The sequence below is a fragment of the Sus scrofa genome, chromosome 5, assembly GCF_054392235.1.
Source record: "Sus scrofa isolate SSC_HxYL_T2T_F1_AM1 chromosome 5, Sscrofa_HxYL_maternal_Yorkshire_Landrace_v2.0, whole genome shotgun sequence".
Taxonomy (NCBI): domain Eukaryota; kingdom Metazoa; phylum Chordata; class Mammalia; order Artiodactyla; family Suidae; genus Sus; species Sus scrofa.
This window is the reverse complement of record NC_139387.1, coordinates 9,888,214-9,901,152: the sequence shown is the minus strand read 5'-3', so window position 1 is coordinate 9,901,152 and position 12,939 is coordinate 9,888,214. Positions and strand designations below refer to the sequence as shown.

At 52.4% G+C, this 12,939-nt stretch overlaps 1 protein-coding gene across 4 annotated transcripts; it reads left to right on the top strand.

Moving 5' to 3' along the window:
• Positions 1-25: 25 nt before the first annotated feature.
• On the top strand, positions 26-12,368 carry POLR2F (RNA polymerase II, I and III subunit F). Of its 4 annotated transcripts, none has more exons than XR_014803065.1 (5): positions 26-140; positions 1,825-1,894; positions 7,085-8,838; positions 11,242-11,726; positions 12,144-12,368. XR_014803065.1 is itself a non-coding variant. In XM_003481541.4 (5 exons), exons 1-5 carry the CDS (start codon positions 121-123, stop codon positions 12,278-12,280), a joined length of 384 nt encoding a protein of 127 aa, XP_003481589.1. In that variant the 5' UTR covers positions 26-120; the 3' UTR covers positions 12,281-12,368. The 4 variants fall into 4 exon arrangements, 2 of the variants coding, with proteins under 2 accessions (XP_003481589.1, XP_084811495.1); XR_014803064.1 differs by having other exon boundaries at positions 7,085-8,846; positions 12,190-12,368; XM_003481541.4 differs by having other exon boundaries at positions 7,085-7,215; positions 11,655-11,726; positions 12,190-12,368.
• Positions 12,369-12,939: the final 571 nt, after the last annotated feature.

The window sequence follows — 12,939 nt, the reverse complement described above, 5'->3', positions numbered from 1 at the left end:
TGCCTCTAGGTCACAGCGCAGGCGCAGAGTGCGCGTGGCGCAGCTCGTGGCGGAGGCGCGCAGTTTGCGGGTCTCCGCGCGACTCTTAGCGCAGAACCAGGGAGCTGCGGCGCGGGCGTCATGTCTGACAACGAGGACAAGTGAGTGCGGGAGCAAAGTGAGCTTTGCCGAGCCTGGTCAAAGGAGGTTAAGGAGCCGTTAACCGAGGGGCAATGCGTGAGGGGACTGGGGGTATTGAGGGGCCCGCGGAGCTGAAGAAGGGAAAGGCGGGGGGACCAGGAGCTTAGACCTGGTCACAGGCTGGGCCAAGAAAAGCCCCAGTTTGAGGATCCGGAGAGAATCAGTGAACGTGGTATCTTTCCACAAACTTTCACGGAGTCGGGCTCTGTCTCTTGATTTGGAATTACTGAGGTGAATTAGGCATAGCTCCTGCTCTTCAGGTAGGGGGCCCTTTCTAGAAAAGGGGACAGGCCCACAGACGGATACTGCAGGGGTCGTGTGAATTGCACGAAGTATGTAAAAGAAACCCAGCGGAGGGTCTGGGGAGACTTGAGGTGGTAAAAGTCTGGGAGGCTTGCGGTAATCCAGGAAAAAAAAAGGAGTGACTTGTACTAGGTAATCGTAGTAGAGGTAGTGAGAAGTGGTTTTGATTTCTGGGTTTATTTTGAAGCTAGAACCGGAAAGATTCCCTGAATGTGTGGAGGAGAGACAAAAATAGAGGCGTCTTTAGCATAAGAGTATTAGTCAAAGCTAAGAGAGGGGGCGATCATGGGGAGGCGGCAGGGGGGTGGGTGGTCAGTAGAGAAGAGGAGATGAATGAGCGTCAGAGCATCCTAACTGTGGAGTGCCTGGAGGGAAGAGAAGCTGAGAAAGAGCCACTGTGAGGCGGGGGAACACCAAGACCGCGAGGTGTCCTTTTCTTTCTTTCTTTCTTGGTCGCCCTTGTGGCATCTGGAGTTCCTGGGCCTGGGATCAGGTCCGAGCCACAGTTGTGACCTATGGCACAGCTGCAGCAGTGCTGGATCCTTAACCCACTGTGCCGGGCCAGGGCTCGAACCTGTGTCCCAGTGCTCCAGAGATGCTGCCAGTCCTGTTGCGCCGCAGCGGGAACTCCAGTGGAGAGTGTTTTGAGTGAGAGGGAGTGATTCGGTGTGCCACCTGACAGATCAGGCTAAATGAGAACAAGAATAGACCAGTGGATTTAGCAACGTGCAAATCATTGATGAACTTGAAAGGAGTGGTTTTGGTGGAGCCAAGGAGCTGAAAGTCTTTGGGAGTGAGATGATGACAGAATGTGAGGAGAAGAATTGGAAATGGCGAAGATGGACGACTCTTTCATGAATTTTTCTCCCACAGGGGGGCATGGAAATAGGGCTCTGGAGGGAATAGAAAAGGAAGCTTTGGCGTTCCTGTCATGGCTCAGTGGTTAACGAATCTGACTAGGAACCATGAGGTTGCAGGTTTGATCCCTGGCCTTGCTCAGTGGGTTAAGGATCCGGCGTTGCCATGAGCTGTGGTGTAGGTCACAGATGCGGCTTGGCTCTGGCATTGCTGTGGCTCTGGTGTAGGCTGGTGGCTACAGCTCTGATTAAACTCCTAGCCTGGGAACTTCCACGTGCCGCGGGTGTGGCCCTAGAAAAGACAAAACCAAAAGAAAAGAAAAGGAAGCTTTGTTTTAGTAAGTTGAGGACATCAAATGACTTAATAAATTATTATTATAAAATGATTTACTCAGTAAGTGCATATTTATTGAGCACCTCCTGCTTATCAGATCTATGCCCTCTTTGATTCTTGTAAGTGATGCTCTGCTTTCTTCTTGTACAGTTTTGATGGCGATGACTTTGACGATGTGGAGGAGGACGAAGGGCTAGATGACTTGGAAAATGCTGAGGAGGTAAGTGTTTAGCCTTGGGCTCTCCTCTCGGCAGCCCAAGTTGCCAGATAGCCCGGCCAGTGATGACTGAATGCATCTGCTTCTTGTCTGTAGTGAGGCCAGTTAGAGTGAGGAGAGGTCTAGTCCTGGGTGGTGGAGGTGGCCCGCAGGGTGGGCCTGAAGGATTTTGTCCACTTGGACCACAGCCTGTAGCTTCTGGGGTGGTTAGTTTACTGACAGGTGAAATATCCCCTTCATTCATTGAGCAAACATGTGTTGAATGTTTATTGTGTACCAGGAGCGCTGCAGGGTGGGGCTACATAAAGAGCAAGGGGGAGAGTGACCTGGAATAAAGCTGGAGAGGTAAGGGCCAAGGTCAGGCAGGATGTTGTAGCCTGCAGGTGGTGGGAAGCCACGGACAAGTTTTGAGCTGGGGAGTGGCATGGTCCAGTTTACACTTTAAAGGAACACTTTGGGGAGTTCCCGTGGTGGCTCAGTGGTTGCAGGTTCGATCCCTGGCCTTGCTCAGTGGGTTAAGGAGCTGGCGTTGCTGTGAGCTGTGATAGTAGGTTGCAGATGCAGCTCGGATCCTGCCTTGCTGTGGCTCTGGCGTAGGCCGGCTGCTACAGCTCTGATTAGACCCCTAGCCTGGGAACCTCCATGTGTCGCAGGAACGGCCCTAGAAAAGGCAAAAAGGCAAAAAAAAAAAAAAAAAAAAGGAATACTTTGGGGAGGAGCAACAGTAGGAGAGGCCAATTCAGGAGCTCTCACGGACCTCCAGGTGAGACCTGTAGCTGGCACTTGGGTGCTGATACTGCTGGAGATGAGAAAACGGATGCAAGAGATATTTTGGTAGATTGGATGTGGGCTGAGAAAGTGGGAGATGCCGAGGAAGACGAGTTTCTGGTGAATGAGTTACTAGCTTCATGGCTAAAGTGGGGCTTTGTGTCCTGTGTGACCGATGGATGGGGATGCTTGTGTGTTAGTTTAGGCTGGAAGCCGAAGCCTCTCCTTCAGGATTTCCTCTGCCTCGCCCTCTGGGATAGCAGTACACTGTGTCAGAAACCTCCTTCTCCACCCTTCTGCTCCCTCATTCCTGTCCCGTGGATTCTGCTTCCTATGTGTGGTTCAGCCCTGTTTCCCTTTCTCCATTCCTCCTGCCTCAGCCTGGTTTAGATCCTCCGTGCTCCTCACCCGCATTCCTACAGAAATTGTGTTACCAGTTTTCCTGCTTCAGTCTGCCCTTTGCGTTGCTGCCGCCAGAGCTGTCCTTTTTACCTCCTTACATGATTGATTGCTGTTGGTCTTCTAAAGGGTCTGTCTGCTTCGGCCCTTACCCTCTACAGTATATTCTCAACAGAGCATCCACACTGATTCCTTTAAATTTTTTTTTTTTTTTTTTTTTTTGCTTTATTGGGCTGCTTCTGTGACATATGGACATTCCCAGGCTAGGGGTCAAATCAGAGCTATAGCTCCTGGCCTACACTGCAGTCACAGTAACACAGGATCCTTAACCCCCTGAGCAAGGCCAGGGATCGAACCTGTGTCCTCATGGAAGCTAGTCAGATTCATTAACCACTGAGCCATGATAGGAACTCCTGATCCTTTTAAATCCTTTTTTTTTGTCCTTTTAGGGCTGCACCCACGGCATATGGAGGTTCCCAGCTAGGGGTCTAATCAGAGATGTAGCCTCCAGCCTATGCTAGAGCAATGCCAGATCTGAGCCGTGTCTTTAACCTATGCCCCAGCTCACAGCAACGCCGGATCCATAACCCACTGAGTGATGCCAGGGATCGAACCCATAGCCTCATGGTTCCTAGTCAGATTCGATTCTGCTAGGCCACGATGGGAACTCCTCCTTTTAAATCTTAAGTCACTTTGTCTCTCCTCTGCTCAGAGCCTGCGTCCAGGGGCTTCCTATCTCACTCAGAATAAATGGCAAAAAGATGTACAAGGTTCTCCTTGATCTGGGTACCTGCTCCCTCTGTGACCTTATCTCTTCTTGTCCCTATCGTGCCAGGGAGACTGCAGCTCAGGACCTTTGAGCATGCTGTTCCCTCTTCTAGGAACACTCTCCCTTAGATATTCACGTGACCTGCTCCTCACCTCCGAAGGTCTTTGGTAAATGTCACCTCATTGAGGTCTTCCCTCACCATGTGTTTAACGTTGCAGCATTTGCCCCCTCCTCCAAACCCCCACCCTGACACTCCCTGTCTTTTGTTTTCATTTATTTATTTACGGACCACACCTGCAGCATGTGCAGGTTCCTGGCCTGGGGATCTAATGTCCACCACAGCAGCCAGATCCTTAACCTGCTGCACCATAAAGGAACTCCTCTCTCTGTTTTTTTCTTTTCTTTTCTTTTCTTTTTTGTCTTTTTAGGGCTGCACCCATGGCATATGGAAGTTCCCAGGCTAGGGGGTCCAGTTGGAGCTGAAGCTGCCGCCTTATGCCACAGCCACAGCAATGCAGGATCCGAGCCACGTCTGCAACCTACACCATAGCTCCCAGATCCTCCTTAACCCACTGAGTGGGGCCAGGGATCAAACCCTCGTTCTCATGGATACTAACATTAACCACTGAGCCATGACGGAAACTCCTCTTTCTGTTTTTATGCTACACATTTTACTTATTAATTTTTGTTGTTGTTTAGTTCATCTTATTATAACATAAATTACACACGGGAGAAAGAATTTTGTCTGTCTAGCCTGGGCATTTAGAATACTTATCTGACATGTTATAGTAAGCACTCAATACATATTTGTTGATTTTTTTTTTTTTTTTTCCCTCTTGGCTGCCTCACGGCATATGGAGTTCCCAGGCCAGGGATCAGATTTGAGCCGCAGCTGCAGCAGTGCCAGATCCCCTAACCCACTGTGTTGGGTGGGGATCGAACCTGTGTCCTGGTGTTGCAGAGGTGCTGCTGATCTGTTGTGGTGCAGCGGGAACTCCATCTTAATTCTTTTTTTTTAGTATATATATAAAATGATTTTTTATATATATAATTTTTATTTTTTTCCATTATATCTGGTTTACAGTGTTCTGGCAATTTTCTACTCTACAGCAAGGTGGCCCAGTCACACATACATGTATACATTCTATTTTCTCACATTACCCATGTTCCATCATAAGTGACTAGACGTAGTTCCCACTGCTACACAGTAGGATCTCATTGCTAATCCATTCCAAAGGCAATAGTCTGCATCTATTAACTCCAAGTTCCTGGTCCATCCCACTCCCTCTTCCCCTTGGCAACCACAAGTCTGTTCTTCAAGTCTGTGATTTTCTTTTCTGTGGAAAGGTTCATTTGTGTCTTGCATTACATTCCAGATATAAGTGATTGATATCATATGGTATTTGTCTTTCTCTTTCTGACTTATTTCACTCAGTGTGAGTCTCTAGTTCCATCCATGTTGCTGCAAATGGCATTATTTTGTTCTTTTTTATGGCTGAGTAGTATTCCACATCTTCGTAGTCCAATCATTTGTTGATGGATATTTGGGTTGTTTCCATGTCTTGGCTATTGTGAATAGTGCTGCAATGAACATGCGGGTGCATGTGTCTTTTTCAAGGAAAGTTTTGTCTGGGTATATGCCCAGGAGTGGGATTGCTGGATCATATGGTAGTTCTATGTATAGTTTTCTAAGGTACCTCAATACTGTTCTCCATAGTGGTTGTACCAATTTATATTCCCATCAACAGTGCGGGAGGGCTCCTTTTTCTCCACACCCCCTTCAGCATTTGTTATTTGTGGACTTACTAACAGTGGCCGTTCTGACTGGTGTGAGGTGTTATCTTGAGGTTGTTTTGATTTTCATTTCTCTAATAATCAGTGATGTTGAGCATTTGTTCATGTCATCTTAATTCTTTATTATAGAATTTATTCCCCTCTTTGGAGTTCCCATTGTGGCTCAGTGGTTAATAAATCCGACTAAGAACCATGAGGTTGTGGGTTCGATCCCTGGCCTTGCTCAGTGGGTTGACGATCCGGTGTTGCCGTGAGCTGTGGTGAAGGTCGCAGATGTGGCTTGGATCCTGTGCTGCTGTGGCTCTGGTGTGGGCCGGTGGCTACGGCTCCGATTAGACCCCTAGCCTGGGAACCTCCATATGCCGCAGGAGTAGCCCTAGAAAAGGCAAAAAGACAAAAAAAAAAAAAGAATGTATTCCCCTCCGTATATAACCTTTTTTTTTTTTTTTTTTTTTTTTTGGTCTCCTTTCTTTTTATGGCTGAACCTGCAGCAAATGGAAGTTCCCAGGCTAGGGGTCAAATCAGAGATACAGCTGCTGGCCTATGCCACACAGCAACGCTGGATCGGAACCACACCTGTGACCTACACTACAGCTTGTGGCAACTCTGGATCCTTAACTCACTGAGCAAGGACAGGGATTGAACCTGCATCCTCACAGACACTATGTTGGGTTCTTAAGCCACTGAGCCACAAGGGGAGCTCCCCATATACACCTTTGCTCTAATCATATTCCACAATTAGTTGTCCAAACCTAGAATATTCTCTCCCTCCTTTGTGTCTGTGCACATGCGATTCAGCCTGCCTGAAATGCCCTTTCCTTCCTCGTTAGCTTGGCAACTCCTACTCATCTTTCTAAACTAGCCCAAGTCTCATCCGGCCTGTCTTCCCAACCCCCAGTGTGAGGTGGTCGGCCCTCACCTTCTTGTTAGGTCCGTGTCACACTTCCACCCTTTTATAGCCCTTGGAGTTTGTGTACTTTCATCTTTTCTGCACACCGAATTCTTTGAGAGCACAGACTTGTAGCTTTCTGTCTCAGTACCTGTTATGGTGTCTGGCACGTGACAGATGCTTGATGGTTAAATATAGGAAGGTAGAAAGACAGGGTGCGTGTTCCCTTCGTGCTTAGGGTGGTTTGTTGTCTGTGCTCAAGGACTTCTGTGTATGGGCCGACTCTCTTCCGGATGAGGGAGCTGGCTTTGGAATCCCGATCGGGATTCCTCTCTTGCACTAGGCCTGAGACTTTGGCCAAGTTAGCTCACTCTCCAGCCTCTCAAATGGGCACTGTGACGCCACCTCCTGAGGTTATTGTGAGGATGAAATGAGGCGCTGTTAAGGCAGTTGCATGGTCGCTGTGCGTAACCAGCAGTGGTGTGATGCACGTTGTCATCATTGTCGTTGTCCTCCTCCCTTCACCCCAGTGACGCATTCTGAGACTGTCCCTCTTTTCTGCCTTGGTGTCCAGGAGGGCCAGGAGAACGTTGAGATCCTCCCTTCTGGAGAGCGGCCGCAGGCCAACCAGAAGCGAATCACCACGCCGTATATGACCAAGTACGAGCGAGCCCGCGTGCTGGGCACCCGAGCCCTTCAGATCGCGTGAGTGTGCACCTCTAAACCATCTTTTCTGTGGGTCAGGCCATGGGGGGCCTCCGAGCTGTTGATGCGGTCCAGCCTGGCACCTGAAAACAGACCCTCCCTCCTCTCACAGGCTCAGCCAGGGGGTGCTGTCCCTGCGTGCCGGGCACTGTGCTGGACCCCGGCCTCCGGGAGTTTGTGATCCAGTGGAGCAGTAGGACAGAAACATCTGAGACGTCAAATAACAGTGCAGTGGAAGGAGAGCCGTAAGAACACAGCACTTGATGATTGCCTGTCCGTTAGGGGTGCAAATATAAATAAAGTCAGCCGCAGACCATTGTGGGCTGGTTAGTTGGGGAGCTGCAGCAGCAGCCCCTGGGCCTAAGGTGGTTTTCGACCGGCGTGGCCTCTGGTCGGCCCAGAGGAGTGGGAGAGCCCTCCCCTCGTGTGGAGGCCGTGCTAGGGAGGTGAAAGCACAGAGTCGCAGTGGAGGTTTGGGGGTTTGAAACCTCTCCCGAGCTTGAAACCAGGTGAAGAATAACAGGCCTTGGGAGACAGCGCATAGACAGCTGGGGAGCAAAATGTGTGGTGCTTGCGTGTCCATCCCGCCAGCCACAGGCGATACAGGCATCCCGAGGCCGTGTCTGCAGGGGTGAGCCTGCCTGTTCAGGTCATGGCATCGTGGAGAGCAGATCCGAAAGTGCCCTCTCTGCAGGCAGGCGGCCTTGAGGAAGCAGGGCCCCTCCAAGAGACCGGGTCAGGGATGCCTGCTTTTCTCCGCAGGCTCCCCGTCAGATGAGTTCTCCTCCATCCTGGCAAGGAGCAAGGGGGAGGACAGAGAGGGGGCAGGCCTGTCACTGCTGCTCTCGTGGAAGGTCCTCCTCGGGGAAATGTGAGGCCGAGGGAAGGAGCTGTACCCCAACTTCTCACAAGCTGCTGTGGGAAATGGTGGGTACCTAGAGGAGGGGGTGCTTCGAGGAGGGAGTAGTGGAGAGAGGCTCCAAGGGAGGGCCGGGGCCGGAAGTGTGGAGCCGCCCGTGCTGGAGGAGCGGTGATGCTCGGTCCGCACATCCCGCCCCAGCTGTTCAGACACTCGGGTCCTGTGGCATGAAGGTGACCACCATGAGGGTTTCCTGGTGGGCCGTGCTGTTCCTCGCCCACTGGGCAGGAGCAGGTCCCCTGCCAGCCCGGTGGCCCTCCTTGCTGCTCTGGGTGAAGTTAGAGCTGCACTCTGCTGCATGCTGATTTTAGTTTTGCTGGGTTCAGGACCCTCTAGGCCCGCACCACTGGTTATGGTCGCCGTGGGCTACGTCTGCCATTTACCTTTGAATTAAGTAAAACTACATAGAAGCTCAGTGTTTGGGTGGTCTCGATAGCCACATTTCCTGTGCCCAGCAGCCCCCTGTGGCTACTGTAAGGGGTAGTGCGTAGAGAGGACCTTTCCATCATTGCAGAGCGGTGATTGGGCAGTGCTCACGTCTGCTAACCATGACCTGGCAGGAAGAACAGTTCGCAGATTATTTTTCAAACAGACAGACTGTTTGCAAGTTAAAGTCTTTCAACATTGAATAAGATAGTGTGCTTGCACCTGTTGGGGCTGCAGAAATGATTAAAGACATAGTCCTCCTCCATGGAGTTCCCATTGTGGCGCAGTGGAAACGAACCTGCCTAGGAACCATGAGGTTTCGGGTTCGATCCTTGGCCTCGCTCAGTGGGTTAAGGATCTGGCGTTGCTGTGGCTGTGGCGTAGGCTGGCAGCTGTAGCTCCAATTCGACCCCTCGCCTGGGAACCTCCATGTGCCGCAGGTGCGGCCCTAAAAAGCAAAAAAAAAAAAAAAAAAAAAGACACAGTCCCCCCTGTCTGCCAGGTGCTTACAGTCTGAATGGGGAGATGGACCTGCTCCAAGTACCCAGACCCAGGACTGATGGGAATTGGTGCTTTAGAAAAGAAACAGAAAAGGAGACAGGGAGTAATGGCAGGGGTGACTAGGGAAGCATCATGAAGAGATTGGATTAGAGTGAAGTGGGATTGGCAGTATCCCAGGTGCCAGAAATAGCACCCGGAAAATTCCACGTGGAGGCTGCCACGTGTGGATTGTGGTGGGGGAATGGCAGTAGCTTGGGGCACAAGGCTGGAAAAGATGTCACTGGTGCTGTGAGTGACAAGTTCAGCAGATGGGCGTGTGTTATTGGACAATGTGGAGCACTTGAAAATCGGGAGGCAGGCGTTCAGGACACTGTCAAGTCCCAGCCTCCTGCTTTTCTTGGGGAGCAAGGCCCAGCTCGGCCCAGCTTATTTGGGTCTGTAGTGCTCCTTCCCATGAAGGGCCAGGATGCTCTCTGATGGTTCCCTGGCTGCTGTAAGCCCTTGGACATCCGGAGCTGGAGCTTATCTCCAGTACTGGGCCTGCCGTCTGCACTTAGTAGATGCTGAACAAACGTTTCTGGGATAGGGTTTGGGTGAAGTCTGACTCCCGTTCATGAGCACCACCTGGCGGCTGGATGAGAGACAGCTTCCCTGAGGGCATTTGCTCTCACGCTGCCACGCAGGGAGTCGGGCTGAATAAGTCAATGCTCGTGAATTATTTGTGTCTTGAAAAAAATAAGGCATGAGCAGATAAGGGAAAGCATTTTGCCACATACTTGAAAGCTTTAAATTTGGGGGAAGTTTGTATACTTGCTGAGAGAGGATACAGGGAAAGTTAAACACTCGCTCTCTGCCCTCGGGATGTATTCAAGCTTTGGGAGTAACAGACATCAAAATATTTAGTAACGAAATTGGAAGGTTATTTTAGAGTCTGTTCAGAGGGTCTGGGGAAGGACCTGGGAACCTGTACATTTAGCATATGCTCTCCTAGTAATTTCGACACTTAGCAGAATGGGGACCCATTCATGTGAACTTAAGCTGGGATCAGTAAGGGTGGCTTCTTGGAGGAAGTGGGCCTAGAACTGGCATTGTTTGTGCCTGTTTGTTTTTAGAGCCTCTGCTGTGAGCCAAGTATTATGCTAGAACATGGGATCCTGGGCCACCAGGTCTAATTTGGAAAACTTCAGACAAGTAGGCACAGTGTAGTGATACTGGTGCCAAGAGAAGTGTGTGTAAAACCAGTCAGGACTCTTGAGGATTCAGCAAGTGATTTCTGGAGTGGAGACATTTGAATCTTACGGGCTGTTAGGGAGAGGAGGAGCTTGTACAAGGATGCAGAAGGGAAACCGGAGGCTGTCCAGGGAATGGACGTAGTCTGGTGTGCTGGAAGGTAGCGTCAATGCCGGCAAGCAGCCCGAGAAGGTGAGCAGGAGCCACTGGGGTTCTGCCTGATGGCCGTGGGGTGTCACGGAAGGGTCGTAAGCAGGCCCTTAACGGCTAGAGGAGCAGGCCCCTTGTGGGGGTTGATGCCAGGACAGAAGGAAGATGAGGTGAGCTGGGCCCTGAGGCAGGGCCGGGGGGTTGTGTTAGAAGAGTCAGAAGGGGGAGCTTTTGCACCTGCTGGTCCTTTGTGCTGGAATGCTTTGCTGTGGCCGCGGGCCCAGGAGTCTGTGATGGGCTCTGGGGAACATCCTTGGCAGGGGAGCTGACATGATGAATGTCAGAGGGCCCAGTGATGAAGGCTCACACTTGACCCTTTCACGATACCTTCCATTCAAGGTCTCCAGCTTTTAGCGGGAGGTGTTACAGCACAGTAAGGGGGAGCCTTTGGGGTTCACATGTTGGCTCTGCCACTTACTGGCTGTGTGGCCTTGGGCGAGTTACTGACCTCTCTGTGCCTCAGTTTCCTCGTCAATAAAATGGAAGTACCAGTAGGACTTGGCTCAGATGAAATAATCTAGGTGAAGGGCTGAGGGCAGCAGATGGCATGTATGAGTCTTTGCTTGTTAGCCTGTAGAGTTTCACCGTCACTGTTGTGTAGGCCTTTTTGTCTTCATTTTCTTTCTTTCTTTCTTTTTTATTTATTTATCTTTTTCGCTATTTAGGGCCACCCCCACGGCATATGGGGGTTCCCAGGCTAGGGGTCGAATTGGAGCTGTAGCTGCTGGCCTACGCCACAGCCACAGCAACGCAGGGTCCAAGCCACATCTGCGACCCACACCACAGCTCATGGCAGCACTGGATCCTTAACCCACTGAGTGAGGCCAGCGGTTGAACCCGCAACCTCATGGATCCTAGTCGGGTTCATTAACCGCTGAGCCATGATGGGAACTCTTTGTCTTCATTTTCAAATGAGGATGCTGAGATTGGGAGAAAAACATTGTCCTTGGAGGCGAAGGGTCAGTCTGGTTTGCTGGCTCCCACCGTGGACCCTCACTGTCGGTGCCCCTGAACCGCCGCTCCCTGCCCACCTACCTGGCAGGTGCCTTTTCTGGGTGAGGCCTGGTGTGCTGACCACATTCACCCCGACTTGGTGCTGGGCCCTTCTCCCCGTGTCTGTAGTCACCCCCAACACCTGTCCCTGTACCTGCAGGATGTGTGCCCCCGTGATGGTGGAGCTGGAGGGGGAGACAGATCCCTTGCTCATCGCCATGAAAGAGCTCAAGTAAGTCGTCCAGGTCCCGGTTCACTGCTCCAGAGCCCAGGGGCCACCCCTTGGGTTCTCTGCTGCACTCCCCTCCCCGCTTCCCTGCTGGGGAGGTGTGGTTCTTATTCGGGCTCTGCCCTTGGCGGGAGGGGGACGGGGAGGGCGCCGGCCAGGGGGGAGGGGAGGACATGGCTGAGGCGTGGCCCCCGCCTGTCTGTCAGCACTGCCCCATTCCGACTGCGCAGCCCTCCGCTCTCCCTCCTGCTTCAGCCGCGGGAGGGCGGAGCCCTTCCAGACCCACCGTCCCTGCTCAGCGACGCAGGAGCTTTTTGGGTGGTGATCCCTGTCCTGCCCGGGGCCCCCGTGGTCGCAGGAGGATGCTCCTGAGACGTCTCTTGCCTCGCGTCCTCCGCATGGCCCGTCCTTGTGCCGCAGAGCGGGGTCAGCAGCCCTCACGTACCTTGACTTCTCGCCGCCGCAGGGCCCGAAAGATCCCCATCATCATCCGCCGCTACCTGCCTGACGGGAGCTATGAAGACTGGGGGGTGGACGAGCTCATCATCAGCGACTGAGCTGCAGTCACCTTCCTGACGGTGCCTCGCCCCAGTGTTCAGTCTCACCTTCTTTACGCGTGTAAATAATAAACCCTTCAACCTTTCAGCCCCCTCTGCCTCCAGCTGTCTGTGAGCCCGCCCACTCCTTCCCTGACACAGCACTGCTGCCTGGAGGGTGCGCCCATCCCAGTGGCCCCGGGACTGTCAGCCCTTTAGGAAGCACCAGGGGCCCTGGTCTCCTGGGGCTCCCCCGTCCCTCCCTCCATCTCGCTGCTGTCCACCAGAGCAAAGGCTGCGGCAGGAGACACCTCAGCTGCCTTCCTGGCAGACAGAAGAGCCTTTGTGCCCAGGGAGCTGGTTGCCACGGAAACCCCCAATTTCCTTTCCAGTGGGGACTGGCTGCAGGGGCTTCTCCCTTCTCAGGAGTATCACAGAGCAGGTCTCATCAAGCCACCCATTGTTTCCTGAGGACCTGCCTCGAGCCTCTTATCGTGGGCTCGGATCCCCTTTCAGGAGCCAGTGCCCCAGCAGGAAGCTTGGGGATGCAGTGATCTCCTGCCCTCCCCGAAAGGGCCCTGCCGGCCAAGTCAGCAGCTGGAGCGAGGGCCGAGCACCTGCCCACCTGCCCCCTCAGTCCCCCCTCCGTAGGCCACTGCCCACACACTGTCCTCTGTGAC